The sequence below is a fragment of the Melozone crissalis genome, unplaced genomic scaffold (genome assembly GCF_028551555.1).
Source record: "Melozone crissalis strain CALT ecotype California unplaced genomic scaffold, PUWL_Pcris_2 ptg000032l_1, whole genome shotgun sequence".
In the NCBI taxonomy this organism is placed as follows: Eukaryota; Metazoa; Chordata; class Aves; order Passeriformes; family Passerellidae; genus Melozone; species Melozone crissalis.
Window position 1 is genome coordinate 5602745 of NW_026535810.1, and position 25685 is coordinate 5628429.

General features: G+C 45.7%; 1 protein-coding gene across 1 annotated transcript in view; it reads right to left on the reverse strand.

Moving 5' to 3' along the window:
* The window catches only part of LOC128940342 (acid-sensing ion channel 2-like), a 478332-nt gene that overhangs the window by 37446 nt on the left and 415201 nt on the right, over window positions 1-25685 (reverse strand). Inside the window, 2 exon segments of the mRNA XM_054281699.1 lie at window positions 6176-6233; window positions 6235-6327. Coding sequence (XP_054137674.1) covers window positions 6176-6233; window positions 6235-6327 — 151 coding nt within the window.

Below are 25685 nucleotides of genomic sequence, written 5' to 3' on the forward strand. Positions count from 1 at the left end.
ATCCCACACCCTCCTCAGCACCAGGAATTCAGGAATTGCCCTCAGGAAGCACCTGGGAGGTCTCAAGCACCAACCGGACAAAATGGGAGCAAAAGATTATCCCTGAGCTGAAGGGATTAATCCAATAAATTTAATGAGCCTTTGGAAAAGACTTTAATCTCCAAAGCGTTCTTCCAGCCCTGAGGTCTCCTGGAGGCTCCCTGAGATTGATTAAAATGCTCCAAGCTTCCTCCAGGAGGGAAACTGAGCCGCCCAGGGAAGGGCTGGGATCAGAGAATGGCCTGGGATGGTTCCCAAGGGAACCAGAGCACCCCCAAACCTCACCTGAGGCTCTGAGACCTCATTCCCCAGGGCTTGGAAAAAGCAGGAATAAAAATCCAAAGTTTGCAAACACCTTTAGAGCTCCTGGGGCAGGAAATAGCCCCAGATTTTGTCACCTTGCTGGCACCACCCCAAAATCCATGGTTTTTCCCACGTTTTCACTATGTTTTCCCATGTTTCCCCACGTTTTCCCACGTTTCTCCATGTTTTCCCCATATTTTCCCATGTTTCCCCATGTCTTCCCAATGTTTTCCCATATTTTCCCTCATTTTCCATGTTTTTCCCATATTTCCCCCGATGTTTTCCATATTTTCCCACATTTCTCCCACGTTTTATCTTATTTTCCCATGTTTCCCCATATTTTCCCCGTTTTCCTATATTTTCCCACGTTTCTCCCATGTTTCCCCGTGTTTTCCCATGTTTTCCCCATATTTCCCTGTTTTCCCACATTTTCCATATTTCCGCATGTTTTCCCCATGTTTTTTCCACATTTTCCCACATTTTCCATGTTTTCCACATTTTCCTGCTATTTTGAGGGTTCCTAATTCAGCTGTGGGCATTTGAGAACAACAAAGCTCTGAGGAAAGCTGGAAATGCAGATTTCATTTTAATGCTTCATCCCTTGATTTTTAGGGCCTTAGCTCTCCCAGATTCCCAAAGCCAGAGGGTTTGGATTCCTTCAGGTTTGCATTTTCTTGAATTTGGGGCTTTTTTCTCTTTTTTTCTTTTTTTGAAGGAGGCTTTTGAAGCATCCCCAGCCCTGGAAGGGTTTTCCTGCATTTGATTTGTGTTCACTGCCTTTGGTTGAACAAAATTCTGGGATGATTCCAGAGAGGAGAAATTCCAGGGGAACTTCCAGTGCCTAAAGGGGCTCCAGGAGAGCTGGAGAGGGGACTGGGGACAGGGATGGAGGGGACAGGACCCAGGGAATGGCTCCCAGTGCCAGAGGGCAGGGCTGGATGGGAGACTGGGAATTTGGAATTGTGCCCTGGGAGGGTGGGGGAGGGCTGGAATTCCCAGAGAAGTTGTTTTGGAAAAATCCATCCCAGCGGGGGCTATACAGGGACAATCCTGATTCCTGGAGAGGCTGGGCATTCCCAGGCAGCAAAAAACTGGGAAAAATCCCCCAAACCCAGGGGGCTCAGTGTTGTTCATCCTCCTGAAAAATGGGAATAAAAGGGGCCTGGGGCAGGAATGACCCAGAGGGGATCAGGCCAGGAGAAGCCATTGGTTTTTATGGAATAGGAAAATCTGCTCTGGAATCAGCCCACCCAAGGCAAGGGGATCTCTAGAGGCTGCTTGGGGTCACCTAAAGTGTCCTGGCCCTTTTCCTGAGGAGAGCCAGAATTTCCTGAGTTTACCCAGGGTTCCCTGAGTTAGCCAGAATTGCTGAATGAGCCCAGAATTCCCTGAGTTAACCAGAATTCCCTGAATTAACAAGAATTCCTGAATTAATTAGCCAGGATTTCCTGAATTAACCAGAATTCCCTGAATTAACCAGAATTCCTGAATTAATTAGCCAGAATTCCTGAATCAGCCAGAATTCCATAATTAGCCAGAATTCCCTGAATTAGCCAGGATTCCTGAATTAGCTAAGATTCCTGAGTTAGCCAGAAGTCCCTGAATTAACCAGAAGTCCCTGAATTCACCAGAAGTCCCTGAATTAGCCAGAATTCCCTGAGTTAACCAGAATTCTTGAATTAGCCAAGATTCCTGAATTAGCTAGAATTCCTGAATTAGCCAAGATTCCTGAATAAGCCAGAATTCCTGAATTAACCAGAATTCCTAGAATTAGCCAGAATTCCCCGAGTTAGCCAGGATACCTGATCCTCCCTCCAGGAGATCTCTTCTGTCCATGGCCAGTGAGTGTCCCTGCACGGGTGATCAAACTCCATCATCCCATGGGGAGATGCTCTGCCCCAGGGGAGGAGCCAAGCATTCCTACCTGGATAGAATCTGAGGTTTGGGACACCACAGCAACTTTCTTCTCCACTGGATCTTCAGAGGAAGACTCCACTCTTTCTACAGGATCCCTCCTCCAGCAGAACCACCCCTGACACTACAGGAGGGCTGAGCCACAATTCCAATGGGACTGCTGCCAACACCCTGTCCCACAGGGTGTCAGGTTGGGTTCTATCAGTGTTGGTTTGCTGCATTGTAGGAATGTGTCCCCTGTTCACAGAGTGACCAAATTATTCTCTGTCTGCTTAAAAAGGAAAAAAGCTCAGAAGTTTCTCTCCTCAATTAGGTAAAAAGACACCTCATAGGACCTGGGGGACTTCACCTGAAACTTAAGGATAACCAATTGGACAGAAGCCAAAAGGTCCCACCTAAGCAATTCACTAGAAAAAGAGGAGAACAAAGGAACCAATTGCTTTTCTGGAGTGTTTTACCAGGAACAAGAACTCCCTTGAACCTGGATTGGTTTTTCTCTGTAAAGAGCTTTGTTATTTTACCTTTTATTAAAACCTTTTTGTTTCCAACACTGTCACAGAAGCCATCCTGCTGATTTGATGCCATCTGAGGTGGCTGAGCTATCTCGAGTGTGATACACATCTCCAAGAGCTCAAAGGGACCTGCCTGGAGGAGACCCCTATATCACTGCATTGTTTATATTGTTTTTATTTTCCTCCCTAATAAAGAACTTTTATTCCTGCTCCCACATCTTTGCCGGAGAGCCCCTTAATTTCAAATTTATAATAATTTGGAGGGAAGAGGTTTACATTTTCCATTTCCAGGGAGGCTCCTGCCTTCCTTAGCAGACACTTGTCTGTTCAAACCTGACATTCACAGCCTCTGAGACTGATGTTTATCTGAGCAATAAATCCTTCCTAGCCCAAAAGCAGTCCCATCCCCTTCATTAAAAGTGTGACAATAATACAGCCTGGCCTTGGGCACTGCCAGGGATCCTCACATGGAACAATTCCCTGTGCCACCCTCCCAGTAACAGAGAGCTCAGTGGAAGGGAAAACCCAATTCCTTCTATCCCACGATCTCCCTCTGTCACATCCCTTTGTCCCTGAACACCAGGGACTGTTGGGTTATACTTTTATTTTGATTTAGAGATGGGGTAACCGAGAGGTGTTTTAAAAAATTTCATTCTATTTTTAGTTTTATTCTATTTTATTTAATTCTATTTTTATTTTATTTTTATAAAATAAAATTTTATTCTATTTTTAGTCTTATGAGAAGGGTGAGATAATACAGATGTTATAATTTATGCTATTATAGTTAGAAGTTGATTATTTCTTAATTATAATATACTCTTCTATAATATACTATAATATACTATACTATAATATATAATATAACATAACATAACATAATATAAATATACTATAATATAAATATACTATACTATAATATAAATATCCTATACTGTAATATAGTAAGTATAGTATATTATATTATAGTATATATAATATATATAGTATCCATTGTATCATATACTATATGTACTATAGTATAATATAATATCCTGTATGTATTTTTTGTTTATTTGTTTTTTGTTATATTATATTGTAGATGTTTAATCATCTAAAATTACTTTCTGTGGGTCTTTTATAATGTATCTTTCATAATTCTATTTCTTTAAAGTATTTAGTCTTATTTGTAAGGATATTTTTTGAAACTTTTTTGGTTTTGTTTTTTCTCTTAGTAATATTTGTTTGATTTTATGGCATTTTTAAGTCAGTATTTCTTATTTCAAAGCTTGCATATTGATGCACACTGTGTGGGCCTTCTGTCAGGGCTTGAGAACTTTCTAGAAATCCATTTCCCATCCCGTGTCCCCCTCCAGGCTGGAATTCCCTTGGAGCTCCTTCCCTTGCAGAGCCCAGCCCGGAGGCAGCACTGAGGGGATTGAATTCCAAGCACACTGAAATTATTATGCAAATATTTGGAAATAATCAACTCCCTCCCTCACCAGCAGAGCTGAGTGAGGCATTGCCATGGCAACAGCCACTCTCAACCAGCAGAGCTCCCATTTGGGATTCTGAGGGTGTCCAGGGAGTCCCAGAGCATCCAGGACAGGCTGGATGGGAGAGGAGAAAGCACCTGAGCAAAGGCCAAGATCCAAGTTCTGCAAAGATTGGAGTTCTCAGCTCTGAGGGCAAGCAGCTCTACCTGGGCCTGTGAGAACATGGCCAAGGCTTCCCGGGAATGAGCCCAGGAGCTTCTCCTTCATCCCTTCAGGAAATCAAAGCCCTCTTTGTCGAGTTTTTCTTTGAATCCTGTAAAATTCCAGGTTTAAAGAGATGTCAGTAACTCCCAGTGCAATCTAAGCCCTTAATGTCAGCTCAGGTCCAGAGACAGGAGAATCCAGAATCACCCAGGGACAGGAGAATCCAGAATCAACCCAGGGACAGGAGAATCAGCCCAGGTACAGGAGAATCCAAAACCAGCCCAGGAACAGGAAAATCCAAAGTCAACCCAGAGACAGGAGAATGCAACGACAACCCAGAGACAGGGATATGAGAATCCAAAATCAACCCAGGGACAGGAGAATCCAAAATCAACCCAGGTCCAGGGATATGAGAATCCAAAATCAACCCAGGGACAGCAGAATCTAACACAACTCGGGGACAGGAGAATCCAAAATCAACCCAGGGACAAGAGAATCCAACACAACCCTGGTCCAGGAGAACCCAAAATCAACCAGGGACAGGAGAATCCAAATCAGGCCAGGTCCAGGGATATGAGAATCCAAAACCAACCCTGTGGCATCCTCCCAGTGACAATGGAGACAGGAGCTCAGTGAGAAGGGAATACCCTCTGAATTGTTATAAATTGGAAATTAAGGTTCAGGAGAATACAAAATCAACCCAGGGACAGGGATATGAGAATCAAAAATCAACCCAGGGACAGGAGAATCCAACACTACCCAGGTCCAGGGACAGGAGGCTCCAATACCAGCTCAGATCCTGAGACATGAGAATCCAGCTCTAACCAGGTCCAGGCACATGAGACTCCCTCTTTGAGCCTCTGATCTTGAGCTGCTGTGCCCGGGTGGCCCCTGGTGGCACTGTCCCCATCCAGCCCCCCATGCTCCTGCCAACCGTTTCTGCAGCAGCATTGAAGGATCCATGATCCATGAAAGGATCCATGATCCATTAAAGGATCCATGTAGCATTGAAGGATCCATGATCCATTAAAGGTACCAGTGCTCCCCATAACTCCACATCCACTCCAGGAGCTGCATCCCCATCCACAGGCCCCTGGGGACATTCCACAGCCCAGTTCTCCTGGTCAGCATCTCCTGTTCCAGGACCAAGGGGTTCCAGCTCCTCTGGAGATGCTCAGCCCAGCCCAGGTTCATTCCTGCACAGATTCCATCCACCCCAAATGCTCCAAAGCCAAGGAGCCCAGTCCTTGTTCCACCCACACAGCACCAACCCAGCAAACACAACTCAGGGCAGCAAATATTCCCAAATTCCAAGGAGAAGGAAAACCCAGAGAGTCCACCTTGAACACAGCCTCCCAAAAATGCCTTTCCAGGGGAGAGGGATGTGCTGGAGCACCTGAAGGTGTCCCCACACTCCTGTCACCCACAAATGCCACCCTTGCCCAGGACAAGCAGTGCCATTCCTGCCTGGCATCCCAAACCTTGGGGCTGGGACACCCAAGCCCAGCAGTCCCCAAAATGCTGCTCCCAAGGGGCCACCACAAACCCCAGGGAGAAAAGTGACACATCCTGGAGTGAGCAGGATCCTGCTCCCAGAGCTGGTTTGGGGATGGGATGGGATCCATGGGATGGCATGGGATGGGATGGGATGGGGTGGGATGGGATCCATGTGATGGGGTGGGATGGGATGGTTTTTCCAAGGAAATCAACCAAGGAAGAGGAAGCTCTTACCTGTTTCTCCCCAGATGGGCAGATACTCATCCTGCTGGATGTCCAGCATGATTTCCAGGGCCGTTCCCTGTCCCCCCCTTCACCGTGGTGAGGAGAGGCCGCCCCTCCTCTCCTGAGTTAAACATGTAGCATTTCCCATATTTTGTAAACACCTGTGGGGAAAAAAAGAGAGGAATTAGGGAATATTTCCCACAGAATTAACCCCCATTCCCAATTGGCAGAGGGAAACAGCCAGAAGCTGCATGTCAGGGAGAAATATCCACATAAATATCCTCATAAATATGCACATAAATATCCACAGAAATATCCTCAGAAAACAGCCTCACAAATATCCCCAGAAATCCATCCAGGTTTAATCATTTGTTTAATCATTGTGCTTTCCTTATGGAAAGTAAAAGAGGGGAAGGGAGGGAGGAAAAGCTGTTTGGAGGGAAAGCTCAAAAGCTCCTGGAGTCATTCCAGTCAATCCAAACTCTGACAAACACACTCTGGCCTTAAGCTCCTGCTAAAAATTCACACAATTCCCTGGTTTTGGGTGGAGTCTCAGCCCATTTAGGCCCATGGCAATGCTCTCCTGGCATTAAAAGTCCAACATCCCTTCATTCCTCTCTCTGCCACTGCTTGGAAAATAGGAAGAGTTAAAACACTTGGGGAAATGAGGAAAATTTCCTCCATCATTTTGCTCTTTTTCAGTCTTATTTGGGGAGGATTCCTGATAGAAACTCCTGGCAAAGCCCAGGTGGAACTTCCATCACCAGCACTGCAAAGCAGGGGGGACATTGGTGCCCAACAGGGTGGATATGGGACTCCAGGAGGGATGTGTGGAACACAGGTTTTCCAGAGGGCAAACAGGAATTTTCCAGTGTTCTGGAAACCTACTGGAGAATACAGGTTTTCCAGAGGGAAAACAGGGGTTTTGCAGTGGGAGAAAACAGTTTTTCCAGTGGGAGAACATGGGTTTTCCAGTGTTCTGGAAACCCATTGGAGAACACAGGTTTTCCAGTGGGAGAAGACAGGTTTTCCAGTGGAAGAACATGGGTTTTCCAGTGGGAGAACATGAGTTTTCCAGTGGGAGAACATGGGTTTTCCAGGGGGATGGACACAGGGTTCCAGGCGCAGGACACGTGGGTTTCCAAGAGAGGAACACAGCTTTTTCAGGATCACACAGTGTTTCCAAGGGGAGCAAAAACAGATTCCCATGTGGGATGGACACAGGATTCCAGGGGGGATGGACACATTTCCAAGAGGGAGGGACACTAGTTTCCAAGTGGGGTGGACACTAGTTTCCAAGTGGGGTGGACATGTGAAGAACACAGGTTTCCCAACAGATTTCCCAATGGAGTAAAACACAGAATTCCCAGGGGGATAACACAGATTTCCCAATGGGATAAAGCAGATTTCCCAGTGGGATAACACAGAATTCCCAGTGGGATAACACACAGATTTCCCAGTGGGATAACACAGATTTCCAGTGGGAAAAAATGCTGATTTCCCAGAGGGATAACACAGAATTCCCAGCAGGGTAACACAGAATTCCCAGTAGAATAACACAGAATTCCCAGTGGGGTAACACAGATTTCCAGGTGGGATAACACAGAATTCCCAGTGGAGTAAAACACAGAATTCCCAGTGGGATAACACAGATTTCCCAGTGGGGTAAAACACAGATTACCCAGTGGGATAAAGCAGATTTCCCAGTGGACTAAAACATAGAATTCCCAGTAGGATAAAACACAGATTTCCCAGTGGAGTAAAACACAGAATTCCCAGTGGGGTAAAACACAGATTTCCCAGTAGGATATAACACAGAATTCCCAGTGGGAACACAAAGCTCCTGGTGGCAGCAGAGATGTCACCTTTGCTGCAGGCACCACTCAGGGCCTGGGCTCAGCTCAGGATCCCCCCGGAATGGGAAAACTCCCAGAAATCCCAGATTTAACCCCAACCAATCCTCCCCCCCCAACCCTGCCCTGACAGCCTGGGGACATCCAGAACTGCTTCCTGAGATAAAGGCTCCAGAAAGCCCAGTAACAACCAGTTAAACCAGTAACAACCATTTAAACCAGTAACAACCATTTAAACCAATAACAGCCATTTAAACCAGTAACAACCATTTAAGTCAATAACAACCAGTTAAACCAGTAACGACCATTTAAACCAGTAACAACCAGTTAAAGCAGTAATGACCATTTAAACCAGTAATGACCATTTAAACCAGTAATAACCATTTAGAGCAGTAACAACCAGTTAAACCAGTAATGACCATTTAAACCACTAACAACCATTTAAACCAGCAACAACCATTTAAGCCAATAACAACCAGTTAAACCAGTAACGACCATTTAAACCAGTAACAACCAGTTAAACCAATAACAACCATTAAAACCAGTAACAACCAGTTAAACCAGTAATGACCATTTAAAGCAGTAACAACCAGTTGAACCAATAACAACCATTTAAACCAGTAACAACCATTTAAACCAGTAACAACCAGTTAAACCCATAACAACCACTTAAACCAGTAACAACTGGTGAAGCCCAGTAAGAACCAGTTTGGGAACCAGTAAGAACCAGTAAAGCCCAGCACTGAGCACTTGGAGCCCAGGAGCCAGAGCAGAGCTGCTCCAGTCCCTCCAGAATCTCTCCCACATTTGCTGAGCTCATTTGACCCCACAATGAGTCAGAAACCCAAACAGAAGCCGGAGCCAGCAGAGATTTATTCCCTCAAATATTGACATACCCTGACTAATCCAAGTGCCAGGGAAGCAGGTGGGATGGGAGAGAAAGGGAATAATATTTGAATTCAAATGGGAAGTGTTTGTGAGGGGAAAAAACAATACATCCTTTAAAAAGGATTTGATAGCCAAATAAAAATAATCCCATTTGAATACTTGCCTGACTGATTAAACAGCTCAGGCTGGAAAGAGAAGCTCAGCCTCTGGAAGCAGCCCCGTGGATGGGTTTTCCCAGATAGGCTCTGAAGGCAGAAGTCAAAAATTCCTAATGAGGGGAGTTTAAAACCCAGCAAGGAGAAAAAGCTGCAGTGGAGAAAATCAGGGGGAAACAACAAGGCTGGAATGGGAACAACAGCCCAGGGATTGATTTTGGAGTCTGCAGGCAAATAAATCCAGGCAACTTGATGGGGTGGTTTTATATGACTGTAAAAATTCCCTGTAAAAGCTCCTGTTAGGATGTGTTTATCCAAGGAAAAGATGGAACCTGACAGGGGCAGCAGGGCTGGAATCACAATCCCAGGGAAAGAGACCTCATGGGAACTGGGAAAGGACAACCATGGGACCTCTCGGCCACAGGGATTCCTGTCATTCCCAAAGAAGACACAAAACCTTCTTCCTAACGGCTTTTAAAGATATTTGCAAGTTCAAAAATCCATGTGCATTCATTCCAGCTCCCAATAAATGAAACTGTGGTGTTCCAGGATCAATGGAGTCATGGAATGGTTTGGATTTGGACCCTAAGGATCACCTAGTGCCATGGGCAGGGACACCTGCCACTGTCCCAGGGTGCTCCAGCCTGGTCTTGGACACTTCCAGGGATTCAGGGGCAGCCCCAGCTGCTCTGGGAATTCCATTCCATTCCATTCCATTCCATTCCATTCCATTCCATTCCATTCCATTCCATTCCACCCCCTTGTATTTGTGGGACCCCCGACCAAGGCAGGAATGATGAATCTGACTCCATGTTCTCAGAAGGCTAATTTATTATTTAATGATCTATGTTATAATAAAGAATACTAAACTAAAGTATATTAAAGAATAGAGAAAGGATACAGACAGAATGCTAAAAGATAATAATGAAAACTCGTGACTCTTTCCAGACTCCCAGGACAGCTTGGCCCTGATTGGCCAAAGAGTGAAAACAACTCACAGCAGAATCCAATGGAACAATCACTTGTCGGTAAACAATCTCCAAACACATTCCAAAGCAGCAAAACACAGGAGAAGCAAATGAGATAAGAATTGTTTTCCTTTTCTCTGAGGCCTCTCAGCTTCCCAGAAGAAAAATCCTGGGTGAAGGGATTTTTTAGAAAATGTGATGGTGACACTCCCCAACCTCCAGGGAGGAATTTCTCCAGGATTCCTCCCCAGTGTCCCATCCATCCCTGCCCTCTTGGAATCCATTTCCTGTGTCCTGCCCCCCTCCTGTTCCCTCAGCCCCTCCTAAGGATTTTCCTCCCCCTCTCCCCTTTGCTGGGAGTGATTATCTGGGAAATCCAACATTGTTTTTCCAGAGTCTTCTCGTGTTTCCAGGCTCCCTGACAACAGGAAAGGATTCATCATCAGATCATCAGGATAAACCCTGGAGCTGTTGGAAGGGCTGGGATTCACTGCAGGCAGCAAACACCAGCAGAGCAGGATGATTTAAGCTCAATTTGTGTGGCTGAGAGGGAAAAAATCCTTCTGGCTCTTGGAAATGCTTTAACTTCCAATAAAAAGGGCCAGAAGCAAAATTCCAGACACGTTCCCTGAGAGTAGTCCATAAAAATTCCAATTTGTTCCCTCTGAAGGAGCATGAGGGCCTTTGACAGCTCCTTGGGAAATCCCTGCTTGGGCATAAAGGGAAATAATTCTAAATCTGCGGAATGGGATTTGATGGGATCGTTTAGGTCAGGAAAAGCCTCTGAGAGGATGGAGTGCAACCCATGAACTGTCTTGGAGTGACTTCCTGAGCCCTCCTTAGCCAAGGAAAATGATCATTTTGGGAAGTTAAAACTCAGAGAAGGGGTATCCCAAACAGATTCCAGCACAAAGCAGACACCACCACCACCAAAGGCTCCAAGAAAGCCCTGGATAAACAAATCCTGCTGCCTGGTGTGAAAAACGCGTGTATTTTATAATTGGCTTTTTGCAAATATTAAAATGAATATTATATGTGTTGTGTTAGAAAGTAATGCTGTAATAATTCTCTTAAGTACTGTGTTAAATATAGTTTTAGGTTATAAAAAAAGTTAAAATAGAAATTATGATGTGCAGGACACTTTTTTAAAAGAAAGGACTCACAGTGAGATAGCAGCCACAGGACACCTGAATCTTTCAGAGAAAAGGAATTTATTGCTCCATTATCAGAAGAAACAAACTTCTTCCCACTTCGAAGGCGCTGTTAGGATTAGAGGGAAGAAGTTGACACTGACCAGAAAGAATCCTGTGTTTGAATGGAATTTATGCATCATGTATGAAGTGTGTGAATATGCAACAGGCTGTTGCTTTTAAGGGTTAATCCTTTGTTAACGGGTGTCCTTTTTCAGGCTTGTGCTGCCCAGAAAAAGGTACCCGGACATCCGTAACTCGTTGTATTTATTGTCTCAAATTGTCCTAATTCAAATTGTCCAAATTATTGTTACTGTAATTGTATTACTATTTTATAAGCATTTTATTACTATTAAATATTTAAAATTTTAAAAACCAGTGATTGGCATTTTTCACACTGTGAATCCATCAGGCCTGGGACTGGCATTCCAGAGGCCTGCCCAGAGTCATGGAAAATGAGGCATTGCAGCTTCTAGCAGGATGCACAGAAAAAAAACATTCCTCCTGAGAAATCTGCCCTTCAATCCAGAGAAAAATGATGGGAAAAGGAATTCATTGGAAGCCTGGGAATGACTTTTCCAAATGCAGAAGGAGATGCAGGTGAGGGTGCACTGGTAAGGCAGGAAGGAGGTGCCAGATGGAGGTAAAACCAAGGAAAAAGAGGGAATTGGAATCCTGTGCAGTCATTTCTCACAATTGTGAGACACAAAGGCTCAGAGAGACATTTCCCAGCAAGCCACATCCAAGGTATTGATCAGAGTGGGGAAAAAAAAAGAAAACAAAGCAATTTTCAAGATGGGTCCAGGAGAAGGGGAATGTGGAGCTGAAAAACTGGGATGTGTTTGTGCAAGAATATCCATGAGAGGATGGGGAAAAGATCCTGTTTAGGAGGAGAAAATACTTTATACCCCAGATTTTGCCAGAGGGATCCATTCCCAGGGCTCCCAGCTCTCCCACTGCGCCAAGATTTTAAGGGTAAAACCCCAAGATTTTGAAGGAAAACCCCAGGATTTTCAAGGGAAAATCCTCAAGATTTTGAGGTAAAATCCCCAAGATTTTGACTGGAAAACCCCAAGATTTGGAGAGGAAAATTCCAAGATTTGAAAGGGGAAAACCCCAGAATTTGGATGGGAATACCCCAAGATTTTGAGAGGGAAACCCCCAAGATTTGAAAGGCAAAACTCCCAAAATTTTGAGGTGAAAAGCCCAAAATTTGAAAGGGAAATCCCAAGATTTTGAAGGGAAAACCCCAAGATTTGGAGGCGAAAATCCCAAGGTCTTGAGGGAAAACTCCAAGATTTTAAGGGAAAACCCCAAGATTTTTAGGTGAAAACCCCAAAATTAAAATTTTAAGGGTGGCAACACGCCCTGTCCTGATGGCACTTGGATAGAGGGATGGCTCCATGCCAGGCTCCGTCCCAAATTCCATCCCAATCTCCATCCCAGTCTCCATCCCAGTCGATCCCAATGGTCCCTTTATCCTCCCAGGCAGGAGGCAGCTGTGGGACATTCTTTAAAATGGAATAATGGGAACAAAACCCCAGCAGGTGCCCACAGGGGTGTGAGGGATCCCAAAGGAATCCCCTTCCAGGGGGGCTGACACTGGGCAAGGAGGGAGATCCTCGAATGGGATAAAGGATTTAATGTCCTTTCCCAAGAAAGGGCAGAGGGAAGGAATCAAAGGCCAATTCCAGCAGAGGGGGTGCAAACCAAGCCCAGCCTTTAGGGCACCCTCTTCATTCATTATCCACACCCCAATCCTACAAAACCACCGGGAGAATGCAAAAATCCCAGAGCTGTGGATGCCAAAGGGGATTTGGGTCTCCCTCACCTGAGCATAAGGCAAAGCTCTCCCAAAAATGAACAAAATGCCGGAGGGGGAACCCCTGGAGAGGAGGAGTTTGGCATCTGCTCCCTGTGCACGGGCAGTTGTTAAACTCCTGTGTGTTGGCGCTGTCAGGAAGGCGATGTCAGACATGGAAACGCTCATCCCTCCCTCCCCGCGGCTCTGATCTCCCCGTGGAGCCCGGGAAGCACAGCCAGGGAACTTGTCAGGGCCGTGTTTACAAGCTGAGGCTTTTCCAAGGCTGAGATTCCCGCTGGGATTTGTCAGGCAGCGCTGCCAGGGAAGGCAGCCCGGGCTCCCCTGCAGCAGCTCCGGCTCTGCAGAGCCTTTCCTGCCAGGCTGCTGCCCCAAACCCACTGATCCCTGCCCCAAACCCCACTGGTCCCTGCCCCAAACCCACTGATCCCTGCCCCAAACCCCACTGGTCCCTGCCCCAAACCCACTGATCCCTGATCCCGGTCAGGCTGCTGCCCCCAGCCCCACTGATTGTTGCAGACATCTTTTATGAAAAATCCTTTCCTTAAGATTTTTCCTTTTGAGAAGCTGACAGGCCTCAGGAACAAAATGTAAACAATGGTTATCTGCTGCTGTGGAATGCAACAGGTGCATCTGTGATTGGCCCATGTTGGATGTTTCTAATTAATGGCCAATCACAGTCAGCTGGCTCAGACTGTCTGAGACACAAACCTTTGTTATCATTTCTTCCTATTCTATTCTTAGCTGGCCTTCTGATGAAATCCTTTCTTCTGTTCTTTTAGTATAGTTTTAATGTAATATATATCATAAAATAATAAATCAAGCTTTCTGAAACATGGAGTCAGATCCTCATCTCTTCCCTCATCCTGAGACCCCTGTGAACACTGTCACAACTGATCCCTGATCCCTGCCAGGCTGCTGCCCCAAATCCCACTGATCCAGGTTCCAGGCAGGCCCTGAAGGTAGAACAACCCTGTTCCCAGCATTAATGGGAATGTTCTTCCCAAATGAGGAGCCCAAATCCAATAATTCACAGAATTCACAGAATCACTGGGTTGGAAGAGACTTCCAAGATCACCGAGTCCAACCCAGCCCCAACACCTGAGCTAAACACTGTCACCCAGTGCCACACCCAGGCTTTGTTAAACAACCCCAGGGATGGTGACTCCACCACCTCCATTCCAGACCTTTATCACCTTTCTGTAAAAAACTTTTCCCTGCTATCCAACCTGTATTTCCCTTGGTGCAGGTTAAGACTGTCCCCTCTGGCTGTGTCAGTTCCTGCAGACAGAGCCCAGCCCCAGCTGAGCACAGGCACCTTTCAGGAGCTGTGAGAGTGATGAGGGTACCCCTGAGTCTCCTTTTCTCCAGGCTGAGAACCCCCAGCTCCTTCAGGGGTTCTTTGTGTTCCCAGCCCCTCTCCAGCCTCATTGTCCCCTCTGGATGTGCTCAGTGTCCAAAGATCCTTCCCAAACTGAGGGCCCAGAAGCGGACACAGAACCCGAGGTGTGACCCCACCAGTGCTGAGTACAGGGTGTCATGGTTTCTCATCTTATAAAAATCCATAAAACTCAATTTTAAATCAATTAAAAATCCATTAAAATAAATTTTACAATCCATAAAAATCCATTATAAATCCATTAAAATCAATTTTAAAATCCACAAAAACCCACAAAAATCCATTAAAAATCAATTTAAAATTAATTAAAACCCATAAAAATCCATTAAAATCAATTAAAAATCCATAAAAATCCAGGCCCCAGCACAAAGCTGAGGTCACCTGGAATGTGCAAAGGGGTGGCCTGAGGTGGCTGGCCTGGGACACCTCAGGCTGATGTCCCCACCTGGGGCTGGCTGGGTCACACGAGGCCACAGGCACCTGGAAAAGGCCCTTGGGAAGCAGCAGATGGAGCAGGAGGAGGAGTCAGGGAGGGTCAGCGTGGTTCCAGCCCTGCTCCATCCCAGCCCTGGAGCCCTGGGGCCGGTGCCAGGCACAGCTTCCAGTCTGGGATTAATCTGGATCCTAATTAAAATCTCTGCTCCCCATCCATCCATCCATCCATCCATCCATCCCCACTGATTGCTTTAATTAGCTCCTGTCCATTCCCTCGGCTGAACTCTGTGCCCAGCTCGGGCACTGACAACATTCCAACACTGCAGTGTCCCAAATCTCCTCCAACATTCCAACATTCCAGTGTCCCAAATCTCCTCTAAGTGTCCCAGAGCAGCCCCCAGCTCCCCTCAGTGCCCTTCCCCTGCAGTGCCACAGAATCTGAGGAAAAAATAGGATAAAACACCTGGAGCTGGAGTGTCTGTGCCAATCCCAAACCCTTCAGCTGTGCAGGGACATCCTGCACCACGAGAATCCTCCAGAAAATAGGGATTGAGTGTTGTGGTGTTGTGAGGGTCTCCAGGACAAGGTGAGAGATGACAATTGACTCCAAGTTCTCAGACGGATGATATTATATTATTATAATATCAGTCTTCTGAGACCATGAAGTCAGATTCCTCATCTCTTCCCTCATCCTGGGGACCCTCACAAACACCACACCACCCCATGCTGTAAATGCCTTAAATCCGATAATCTAAAATTATCCCTCATGGGTCCCAGTAAATGCATCTTTCACAGTTCTATTTCTCCAAACTATCCAGTCTTATTTGCAAGGCCATCCTTTGAAATTTGTTTCTAGCTCCATTTCTCTCTCAGCAATGTCTGTCCTGTTCCATGGCATTTCCAAGCCAGCATTTCTCATCTCCAGGTTTGCACACAGATGCTCACTGTGTGAGCCTTCTGCCAGGCTTCGAGAATTCCCTACAAATCCATTTCCCACAGGGAAGGACCTTAAAACTCATCCCATTCCAGCCCTGCCAATAGGCAGGGTCACCTCCCACTGTCCAGGCTGGACATTCCCAGGGCTGGAATTGTGATCCTTGGAGATCCCAGATTTGGAATTTTGAGCAGATCTTTGAAGGCCATCCCAGGCTGGAAGGCAGGGTGACACAGATGGAAAGTGGAATTCTGGAATTTCTTTTCATTCCCCAATGTGGAAATCTGGAATTCCACCTGATTCCCCTGTGTGGGATTCTGGAATTCCTCCTCCTCATTCCTGAGTGTGGAATTCTGGAATTCCTCCTCCTCATTTTCCAGTGTGGAATTCTGGACTTCCTCCTCCTCATCCCAGCTGGATTCAGCTCCCTCCCATCAGTGAGAACCCCAGAGTGTGGGAGGTGTGACCACGGCAGGGATGTCCCTGCTCCTCTGCCATTCCAGGACTTCTCTGGGAGTGCAGGAGTGCTCACAGCATTCCATGGGGTTGGATCCTCTGGAAGAGGTTTTACAGTGACTTCTGTGAGCCAGAGAGGAGTTTGAGAAGAGGATCAACATCCACCCCTGAAAGAATTTCCTGCCAAGGTCCTTGACAGAGAAAGCAAGAAAGAAATACAGAGAAATAAGAAAAACTTGGACTGCCTGTTACAATGAGCATTTTGTTTGTCTCTGGTGACCAATGAGTGAAATGTAAACTTATGAGTTTTGTAAGAATGTATAAAAAGCATGCATGCCATAATAAAAACAGTTTGGAGCCTTCTGAAAATGAAGTGTGTGGCTTTGTATTGTCTCTGTCTCTACCATGACCTCGTGTGAGATTTAATGTGGGACACCTCAGGGGCTGTGGAATTTCCCTGAAAGAATTTCCTACCAAAGTTCTTGACACAGAAACCAAGAAATAAAGAAGGAGAAATAAGAAAAACTTCAACTGCCTATTCCAATGAGCACTTTGTTTGTCTCTGGTGACCAATGAGTGAAGTGTAAACTGATGAGTTTTGTAAGAATGTATAAAAAACATGCATGCCACAATAAAAACAGTTTGAAGCCTTCTGAAAATGGAGTGTAGTTTGTCTCCATCTCTACCACGACCTCATGTCAGATTTAATTTGGAACACCCTGGGTGCTGCAGCCAGAGTTTCCCTGCACACCAACACTGGAAGAGGTTTTACAGTGACTTCTGTGAGCCAGAGGATCCATGTTCACCCCTGAAAAAATTTCCTACCAAGGTCATTGACACAGCAATCAAGAAAGAAAGAAGGATAAATAAGAAAATAAGACTAAGAAAATAATAAGAATAAAAATAAGAAAATAAGAAAAACCCTGCAACTGCCTATTCCAACAAGCACTTTGTTTGTCTTCGTCTGTTCCAATGAGCACTTGGTTTGTCTCTGGTGACCAATGAGTAAAGTGTAAACTGATGAGTTTTGTAAGAATGTATAAAAAGCATGCATGCCACAATAAAACAGTTTGAATGATGCCTTCTGAAAATGGAGTGTGTGGCTTTGTGCTGTCTCTGTCCCAGCCCTGAGAGGGTCCCTCCCTGCTGGGAACCATGGGCAGGGATGGGTGGGATGTTGGGCAGGAATTCTTGGCTGGGAGCCTCCAGAATTGGAGACGTAAGGTAAAGCTCTTTCCTTTGAAGCTCTTCTGTCCCCAAAGTTTGATTTAAGGTTCTACTTTAATTTCTGGAATTCCCAGGGCCAGGCAGAGCCTGTGGTGGTGCCACTGTCACCTCACCCTCCCTCTGCTCCTCTCTCTGTCCCTCTCACATTCCCGTCACCCCAGGACATTTCCCAGCCCTGAAGATCCCAGGAGCTCTGTCACAGACATCTTTTATGAAAAATCCTTTCCTTAGGATTTTCCCTCCTGAGAAGCTGGGAGGCCTCAGGAACAAAATGTAAACAATGATTATCTGCTGCTGTGGAATGCAACAGGTGCATCTGTGATTGGTCTCATGTGGGTGTTTCTAATTAATGGCCAATCACAGTCAGCTGGCTCAGACTCTCTGTCCCAGCCACAAGCCTTTGTTATCATTCTTTCTTGTTCTATTCTTAGCCAGCCTTCTGATGAAATCCTTTTTTCTATTCTTTTAGTATAGTTTTAATGTAATATATATCATAAAATAATAAATCAAGCCTTCTGAAACATGGAGTCAGATCCTCATCTCTTCCCTCATCCTTGGACCCCTGTGAACACGGTCACAGAGCTCCCTGATCCTGCTCATCCCAAGGAAAGCTGATTTGGGGTTGAGCACCTGCAGGTTTAAGAAGCTTCATCCTAATCCTCAGGTAAATCCAGTGATTCTGCACCCATGGGATCAAAAAGATTTTTTATGATAAGAACCAGCGCTGATCCAGAACCAGCTCTTACCCCCTGGCCTGGGAGCTCTCTGTGGCTCTTCCTCGCTTTGGTGGCCACAAAACCCAATTCTTTTATCCAAAACATAGGTTAGAAGGAAAGCAAACACAGAAAATCCCCCCAGAGAAGGTTTCCAGGTGTTTTGTAAATCTCCCAGAGCGATGTGGGCTAATCAGCCAGAACAATTAATCTCAATTAATGCTGCCAGGTCCCACAGATGCTTCAAGGACACAAAATCCCTTTCCTTCCTCCAACACCTTAGGATAAACTGGATTAACCCCAATTCCAGAGCTGCACTGACTGCAAGTTCAAACTCCCAAATTAACTCCAGGGGTCTGAGGCTCTTCCCTGATTCCAGGGAAAATCTGTGCCTGAGCTTCCCACCCTGGAATGCCCCAGAAGCAGCATTTGGCTTTGAGCAGATATTACAAATTTTATTTTAAAAACCAAGAAAACCCCCCAGAATTTCTTGGAGGAATTCATCCCTTCCCTGAGGAAGCAGCTGGGATCTGGGATCCAGGGTCTGGGGCTGCCTTTGGTACCCAGGATGCTCCAACCCCTGTCCCTGAATCCCTTCCCATGGAGGAACAATGGAGCCACAGCTCCCTCAGCTTTTCCTGCTGCCTTCTCCTTGGGGAGCCCTGGGGATGGAACCAAGCCCTGCCAGGAACTGGGAACCACCCAGGGAATTTTCAATCCATCCCTGGGGCATCCATGGCCATCTCCTCTGGAAGGGATTTCTGCAAATCCTGCCCATGGAATGACCTCAGCACCAGCACTGAGCACAGAAACCTGTCCAGGTTGTTGTTATTGTTTATTATTATTATTATTATTATTATTAACAATAATAATAGTAATAGTGCTTCGGAGCCCAGGGAATTAATTCTGTGCAAAAAATTGCCATTTCTGGGAGGCAGGAAAATCCAAAGCCCAGCTCAGAGCTTGTGGTGGTGTTTGAGGATCCCCAGGACGAGGTGAGAGATGAGAATCTTGACTTCATGTTTCAGAAGGCTGATTTATTATTTTATGATATGTATTATATTAAAAATGCTATACTAAAACTATACTATATAAGCTACATAAAGAAAGAGAGAGGAGACATCAGAAGGCCAGCAAAGAAAAGGAATTATAAAATAATAAAATAATAAATAAATAATAAAATAAAATAATAAATAATAAAATCTCGTGACAGACTCAGCGAGTCTGACACAGCTGGCTGTGATTGGCCATTAATTAAAAACAATTCACATGCTGGGTAAACAATTCTCCAGATCACATTCCAGAGGAGCAAAACATGGAGAAGGTGAAGCTTCCCAGCTTCTCGGGAGAAAAGATCCTGGCAAAAGGATTTTTCATAAAATATGTCAGTGACAAGAGCTCTGCTAAACTGCTCTTGGAACTCAGGACAGGGAACTGAGGCCAGAGCTGAAACAGCTCCAGTTGTTCCCACACCTGGGGTTTGTGGGATGCTGCTCATCCCCTGCATCCCAGCTGGGACTGGAGCCCAGGGAATGCCCAGCCCCACTGCCAGGGAAGGGTTGTGGGGAATAAACCCATCCCTGCCCTCCCTGCAGGAAAAGGCTGGATGGGATGGAAGGACTCGGGAATGGAGTCTGCTCCAAGGTCCTGCTGCAGGGGGGAGAGGGAACGGGGTCAGGGATGGGAAAGGCTGAAAAAGGGAATGGGATCAGGGCTGGGAACTGGGAAAGGGGATGAGTCAGGGCTGGGAGAGGGATAGAAAAGGGAATGAGATCAGAGCTCAGGATAGGAGGGAAAGGGAATGGGATCAGGGCTGGGAGAGGGAACGGGGTCAGGGCTCAGGACAGGGAAGGGAATGGGATCAGGGCTGGGAAAGGGAATGGGATCAGGGCTGGGAAAGGAACGGGATCAGGGCTCAGGATAGGGCTGGGAAAGGGAATGGGATCAGGGCTGGAAAAGGGAATGGGATTATAGCTGGGAAAGGGAAGGGGATCAGGGATGGGAAAGGGATGGGAAAGGGAACGGGACCAGGGCTCAGATAGGGCTGGGAAAGGGAATGGGATCAGGAGAGAGCTGGGGAAGGGAATGGGATCAGGGCTGGAAAAGGGAACGGGATTATGGCTGGGAAAGAAAATGGGATTATGGCTCAGGACAGGGCTGGGAAAGGGAACAGGATCAGGACTCAGGAGAGAGATGAGGAAGGGAATGGGATCTGGGCTGGGAAGGGAATGGGATCAGGGCTCAGGACAGGGCTGAATGATGCCAAAGGAACAACAAGGAAAAGCTCCAGCATCCCAAAAGCCTGAGCTGGGAATGACAGGGCAATGAGAAGGGACAGAGCTCATGACATCCCCTGGGATGGGGGAATTGAGGGCACTGCAGGATGGGCTCAGCTCAGGCACTGAACTCCCCCAGGGAGCTTCATCCCATTCCAGGATGAACAGCCAGGATTTTCGGCAAAAATCCCATTTTTTCTGCCCTATTTTTTGCCAAAAAAGCTCCCAAAATGTGCATTCTCCCTCAGTCCAGGGGGCCTTTCAGGAACCCTTGTTTTTCCCCGAGCTCCTGCCTGGATGAACTTGGTGCCTCAGCTGGAAAAAGCACCAGGAATTTCAAGTGATGGATAAAGTGCATTAACCTCAGAGTGAACCTTCCCTTGCAGGGCTGTCTGGCACACTCAGCTCGCAATTCTCACACAGTGAGGAGACAGCTTTGGGCTCCAGAGAGCCTCTAATGGGCTCTGAGGAGCTCCTGAAAACCCCACAGTGCTTCCCACTCCCAGCAGGAACGAGAACGCTGGGGTCACAATAACGCAGGGAGCTGGCTGTGGATGGGGAGAGAATCGGAGGTGAAAATGTAAAAATAGTAAAAATTAAAATAACAATAAAAATTATTATTATTATTTTTTTTTCTTTTTCTTTTTTTTTTCCTGGGGTCCTCCATGGCAGGAAGGAATATATCTGACTCCATGTTCTTAGAAGGCTGATTTATATTATATTATATTATATTATATTATATTATATTATATTATATTATATTATATTGATACAGACAGAAGGCTACAAAGAATGATAATGAATCTTGTGACTCTCTCTCCAGAGTCTGACACAACCTGACCATGACTGGTCATTAAGTAAAAACAATTCACATGAAACCAATCAATCACCTGTTGGATAAACAATATCCAAGCACATTCCAAAGCAGCAAATACAGGAGAAGCAAATGAGATAATATTGTTTTCCTTTTTCTCTGAGGCCTCTTGGCTTCCCAGAAGAAGAAATCCTGGGCAAAGAGGATTTTTCAGAAAATATGATGGTTAATAATAATAATAATAATAATAATAATAATAGTCACCAGGCCCTGCAAAATTCCCACAAGGAATGTATGTTTCAGGGAAGGGATTCCTGGCTGGGAGGGTGTCCCCGGGCTCCTCCTTTACCCAGGTCAGTATGGAACCATCCCTGTGTCTAATCCCAGTTTAAAACCAGGGAAACCATTGGGAAATGCAGTTCCTGAGGCAGGAGCTGGCAGGAGAAGAACATTCCATGGCAGCATTCCCAGCCTCTCCAAGGAGAAGGGCAGGGAGAGCACTCCTGGCTGCTTTACTGGCTTTTCCAGCAGGAGCAGCAGCTGGCTGAAAATCCAGGGATAACCTTTAATCATGTTTAATCCAGCCCAGGCACTGCGGAGTTTTCAGAGAGAAGTTTCCATGGATTTTCCTTTGTGCTCTGTGCAGAATCACAGCACAGATGCAGGCAGGTAATTCCACACCTTTTTTTTTTTTCTGATGGTTTGGACAAAATACAAGGAGCTGGTGACCCAAGAAGAAAGGAGTCTGTGTGGTTTTTTTTTTTTTGGAAACTTGGTAAGAATTTGGATTAAAAACTCCTGAGGGTGGGGAGGGGCTGGCACAGCTTTCCCAGAACAAGCCTGGCTGTGCCATCCCTGGAGGAGTTCAGGGCACTCCTGGGGGGATTTTTCCCACTCAGACAGAGAGGGAGGACTCAAAAATTCCCTGCAGCCCGGACAGACCCAGGGGCTCTGACACGGACGGAGCAAAGCTGCAATGATCCCGTTGGAAAGGCTGAGCCAGGAGCTCCTGCCTGGTGCCCCCTGTGCAGAGCTGGCACCGGGGCTGGGATGGAGCAGCTGCTCCAGGTGGGAATTGTGTGACTCACAGAGCCCTGGCTGGGCCATTTTAATGAACCACAGCGAGCTCTGACAGAGCTGGCAGCAGGAAATGACACTCTGGGCAGCACAGGTGACACTGGTTTGTCCCTTCCCTGTCCCCCTCCACAGCCTGGAGAGCCAGGAGAGCACCTGGCACTGCCAGGGATGCAGGGCAGGGAGAGCAGGCAGCCCCCCATTGAGGTAGGGTGACCCCATCAATGGGGTGGGGAATAATGTGGGAAATGTAGGGAATAATGTGCTCTGACTCCATGATTCAGGAGGTTTAACAATTGCTTTATCAAGCTATACTACATTACACTAAATTACATACTAAAGAGATATTACAGATATATACGAATATATACTATTAGTATATATTATAGATATGTAATATAATATATATTATAGATATTACATAAATATATATTATATAATATATAAATATATAATATATACTATTAATATATATTATAGATATATAGTACATATACTATATATACTATTATACTAAATTACATACCAAAGAGATATTACAAATATATACTAATATATACTATTAGTATATATTATAGATATATAATATAATATATAATATATATTATATATACATATATTGTGTATAATATATAAATACATAATATATATTATAGATATATAGTATATATAGTATACTATACACTATTATACTAAATTACATACTAAAGAGATATTAAAGTTATATACTAAAGAATACAAAAAAAAGATACTAAAGAAAAATCTGTGACTGTCCCCAGAGCCACAACACACGTGGATCCAACTGGTGAATGAATCCAAACCACCTTCACCAGTGTCCAATTAACAAATCACTTTGGGTAAGCAATCTCCATAACACATTCTATGTGTGCCAAACAACAGGAGCAGTGAATTGTGGCATTCACATTCTCTGAAAAAAATCCCTTTGCCCAGGATTTTTCTCCTGGGAAGCCTCAGAGAAAAGGAAAACAATTCGTATCTCATTTGCTTCTCCTGTGCTGTGCTCATGTGGAATGTGTTTGGAGATTGTTTACCCACAGGTGATTGTTCCATTGCATTCTGCTGTGAGTTGTTTTCACTCATTGGCCAATCAGGGCCAAGCTGTGTTAGGACTCTGGAAAGAGTCACAAGTTTTCATTATTATCTTTTTAGCATTCAGTAAGTATCCTTTCTGTATTCTTTAAGGTAGTATAGTGTTCTTTTATATAATACAGTATCATAAAGTAATAAATTAGCCTTCTGAGAACATGGAGTCAGATTCATCATTCCTGCCTTAGTCAGGACATTCCCAGCAAACACAACAGCGAATAGAGATAAGAATTGTTTTCTCTTCTTCTCTGAGGTTCTCACTGCCCTCCCCAGGAGAAATCCTTGGGAAATTTGTGCATGCTGCTCTCTGTGAAGAAAGCTGCTGTCACACCCCCACAGCCCTGAGCCTGGAGGTGGCACTTGGGGACAAGGCAGTGGCAGGTCATGGGCTGGCCTCTATGGTCCCACAGGGCTTTTCCCAGCTGGGTAATTCTGAGAAGATTTTGGGAAGGATTTGAGGCAATACCTGGCTCATGTCATGCTGAACATTCCCAGGCTGAACCCCCTGGCCCCAGTACCTGCCCAGGTGAGCCCTCAGCAAAGCCCAGCTCAGCTTCAACAATCCAGCCACAAAAACCAGGGCAGAGGCACAGCTCTGGAATAGCTCCAGGGGAAAACTGCAGGGAAAAGCTCAGGAATCTTCTCTGCCTGATGCCTTCAAAAATAATAACAAATTATTATTTTTGCACAGAAATGCACTTCAAGTCTTCTCCAGGGTTGGAGGTCAGCACAAACTCCAAAATTCCAGGTCAGCCTTTCCTCTGTTCAGGGCTTTCAAACCTATCCCACGTTTATTTCCACCTGGATAGAACTGGGAAAAATCCAGGCTCCAATAACTAGGACAAGCAAAACCTCTCCTTTCTGCCCAAAAAATGTTTCCAGCTCTGCCAGCCCTGCAGAAATTCCCTGCACATCCCATTCTCCCAGGCTGGCTGTGCCATCCATGTTTCCTTAGGTGTGGGTTAGAAAAAGACTTCACAGACCTAAAATCTTCAGTGAACTCCCCTCCTGCCTATGAGAAGGGAAAATTCCAGGTGAGAAATGTTGACAATTTTTAAAAATCCCCAAAGGATTTCCCTATAAATTCCCACAGGATATCCTGATAAATTCCCACAGGATTTTCCTATAGATTCCCACAGGATTTCCCTGTAGATTCCCACAGGATATCCTCACAAAACCCCATAGGATTTCCCTATAAATCCCCACAGGATATCCTGATAAATTCCCACAGGATTTCCCTATAAAGCCACACAGGATATCCTGATAAATTCCCACAGGATTTCCCTATAAAGCCCCACAGGATATAGGTGTATTATAAACCCAAACTCAGCCACAGAACACCAAGGAAATGCCACCAAGCAGAGCATCGGTGCTTCCTGCCCATCAATCCTGGAACCACCCACATTCCAGCCCTTTTTCCCACCCAATACCATTAAAAATGCAGCTTTTGGGCGCTGAGCTGTGGTGTTGTCACTCCCGTGGCCCTTCCAAGAGCTGCTAATTGCTGACAAGCTCATTACAAGATGAAAGCAGCAGGAGTGGAATGCTGGTATGTTTTCCTGCCTGTCTGCAGAGGGAACAGCTGGCCCCAAACCTCCAGCACTAATCCCATTAAACTGGAGCAAAAAATACCTCCAGCAATAAAAACAAGGCCCTTTGCACTCACAGATTGGATATTCCCTCCTCCAAATCCATCAGCACTCGGTGGATTTTCAGCTGTTTCCCTGCTGTGCTCACAGGAGATGGAGATTCAGGAGCTGAGCCCAGCAGGGAGGGAGGAGGAGGAGGAGGAGGAAAAATGGATGTAGGGAAGGTCACTTTGGTGTGGGATTGGAATTACTGGTGCCAGCTGCTGCTTTGGAGCCCTGTAATCCCAGCAAAACTGTTCCAGAAACCTGGGAGCTGGAGGAAGGCTGGGCTTCACCTTGGGAATCTTTTCCTGCCTCACTGGTTCTGTGGTTTGATTTCTTTTTTCTCAGTCCCTGCTCTTTGGTTTCCTCTGTCACAGGGAGGAGGTCCAGCCTGTCCCAAAGTCCCCGTGCCAAGGCCAGGGAGGGACAGGAGACAGAAACCATCCAAGGACCCCATCCAAACACAAACCTCACCTGAACCCATCCAAACCCATCCAGCTCCATCCAAATGCTACCCAAACGTCACCCAACCACATCTAAACCCACCCAAACCCATTCAAATCCATCAAACTCCATC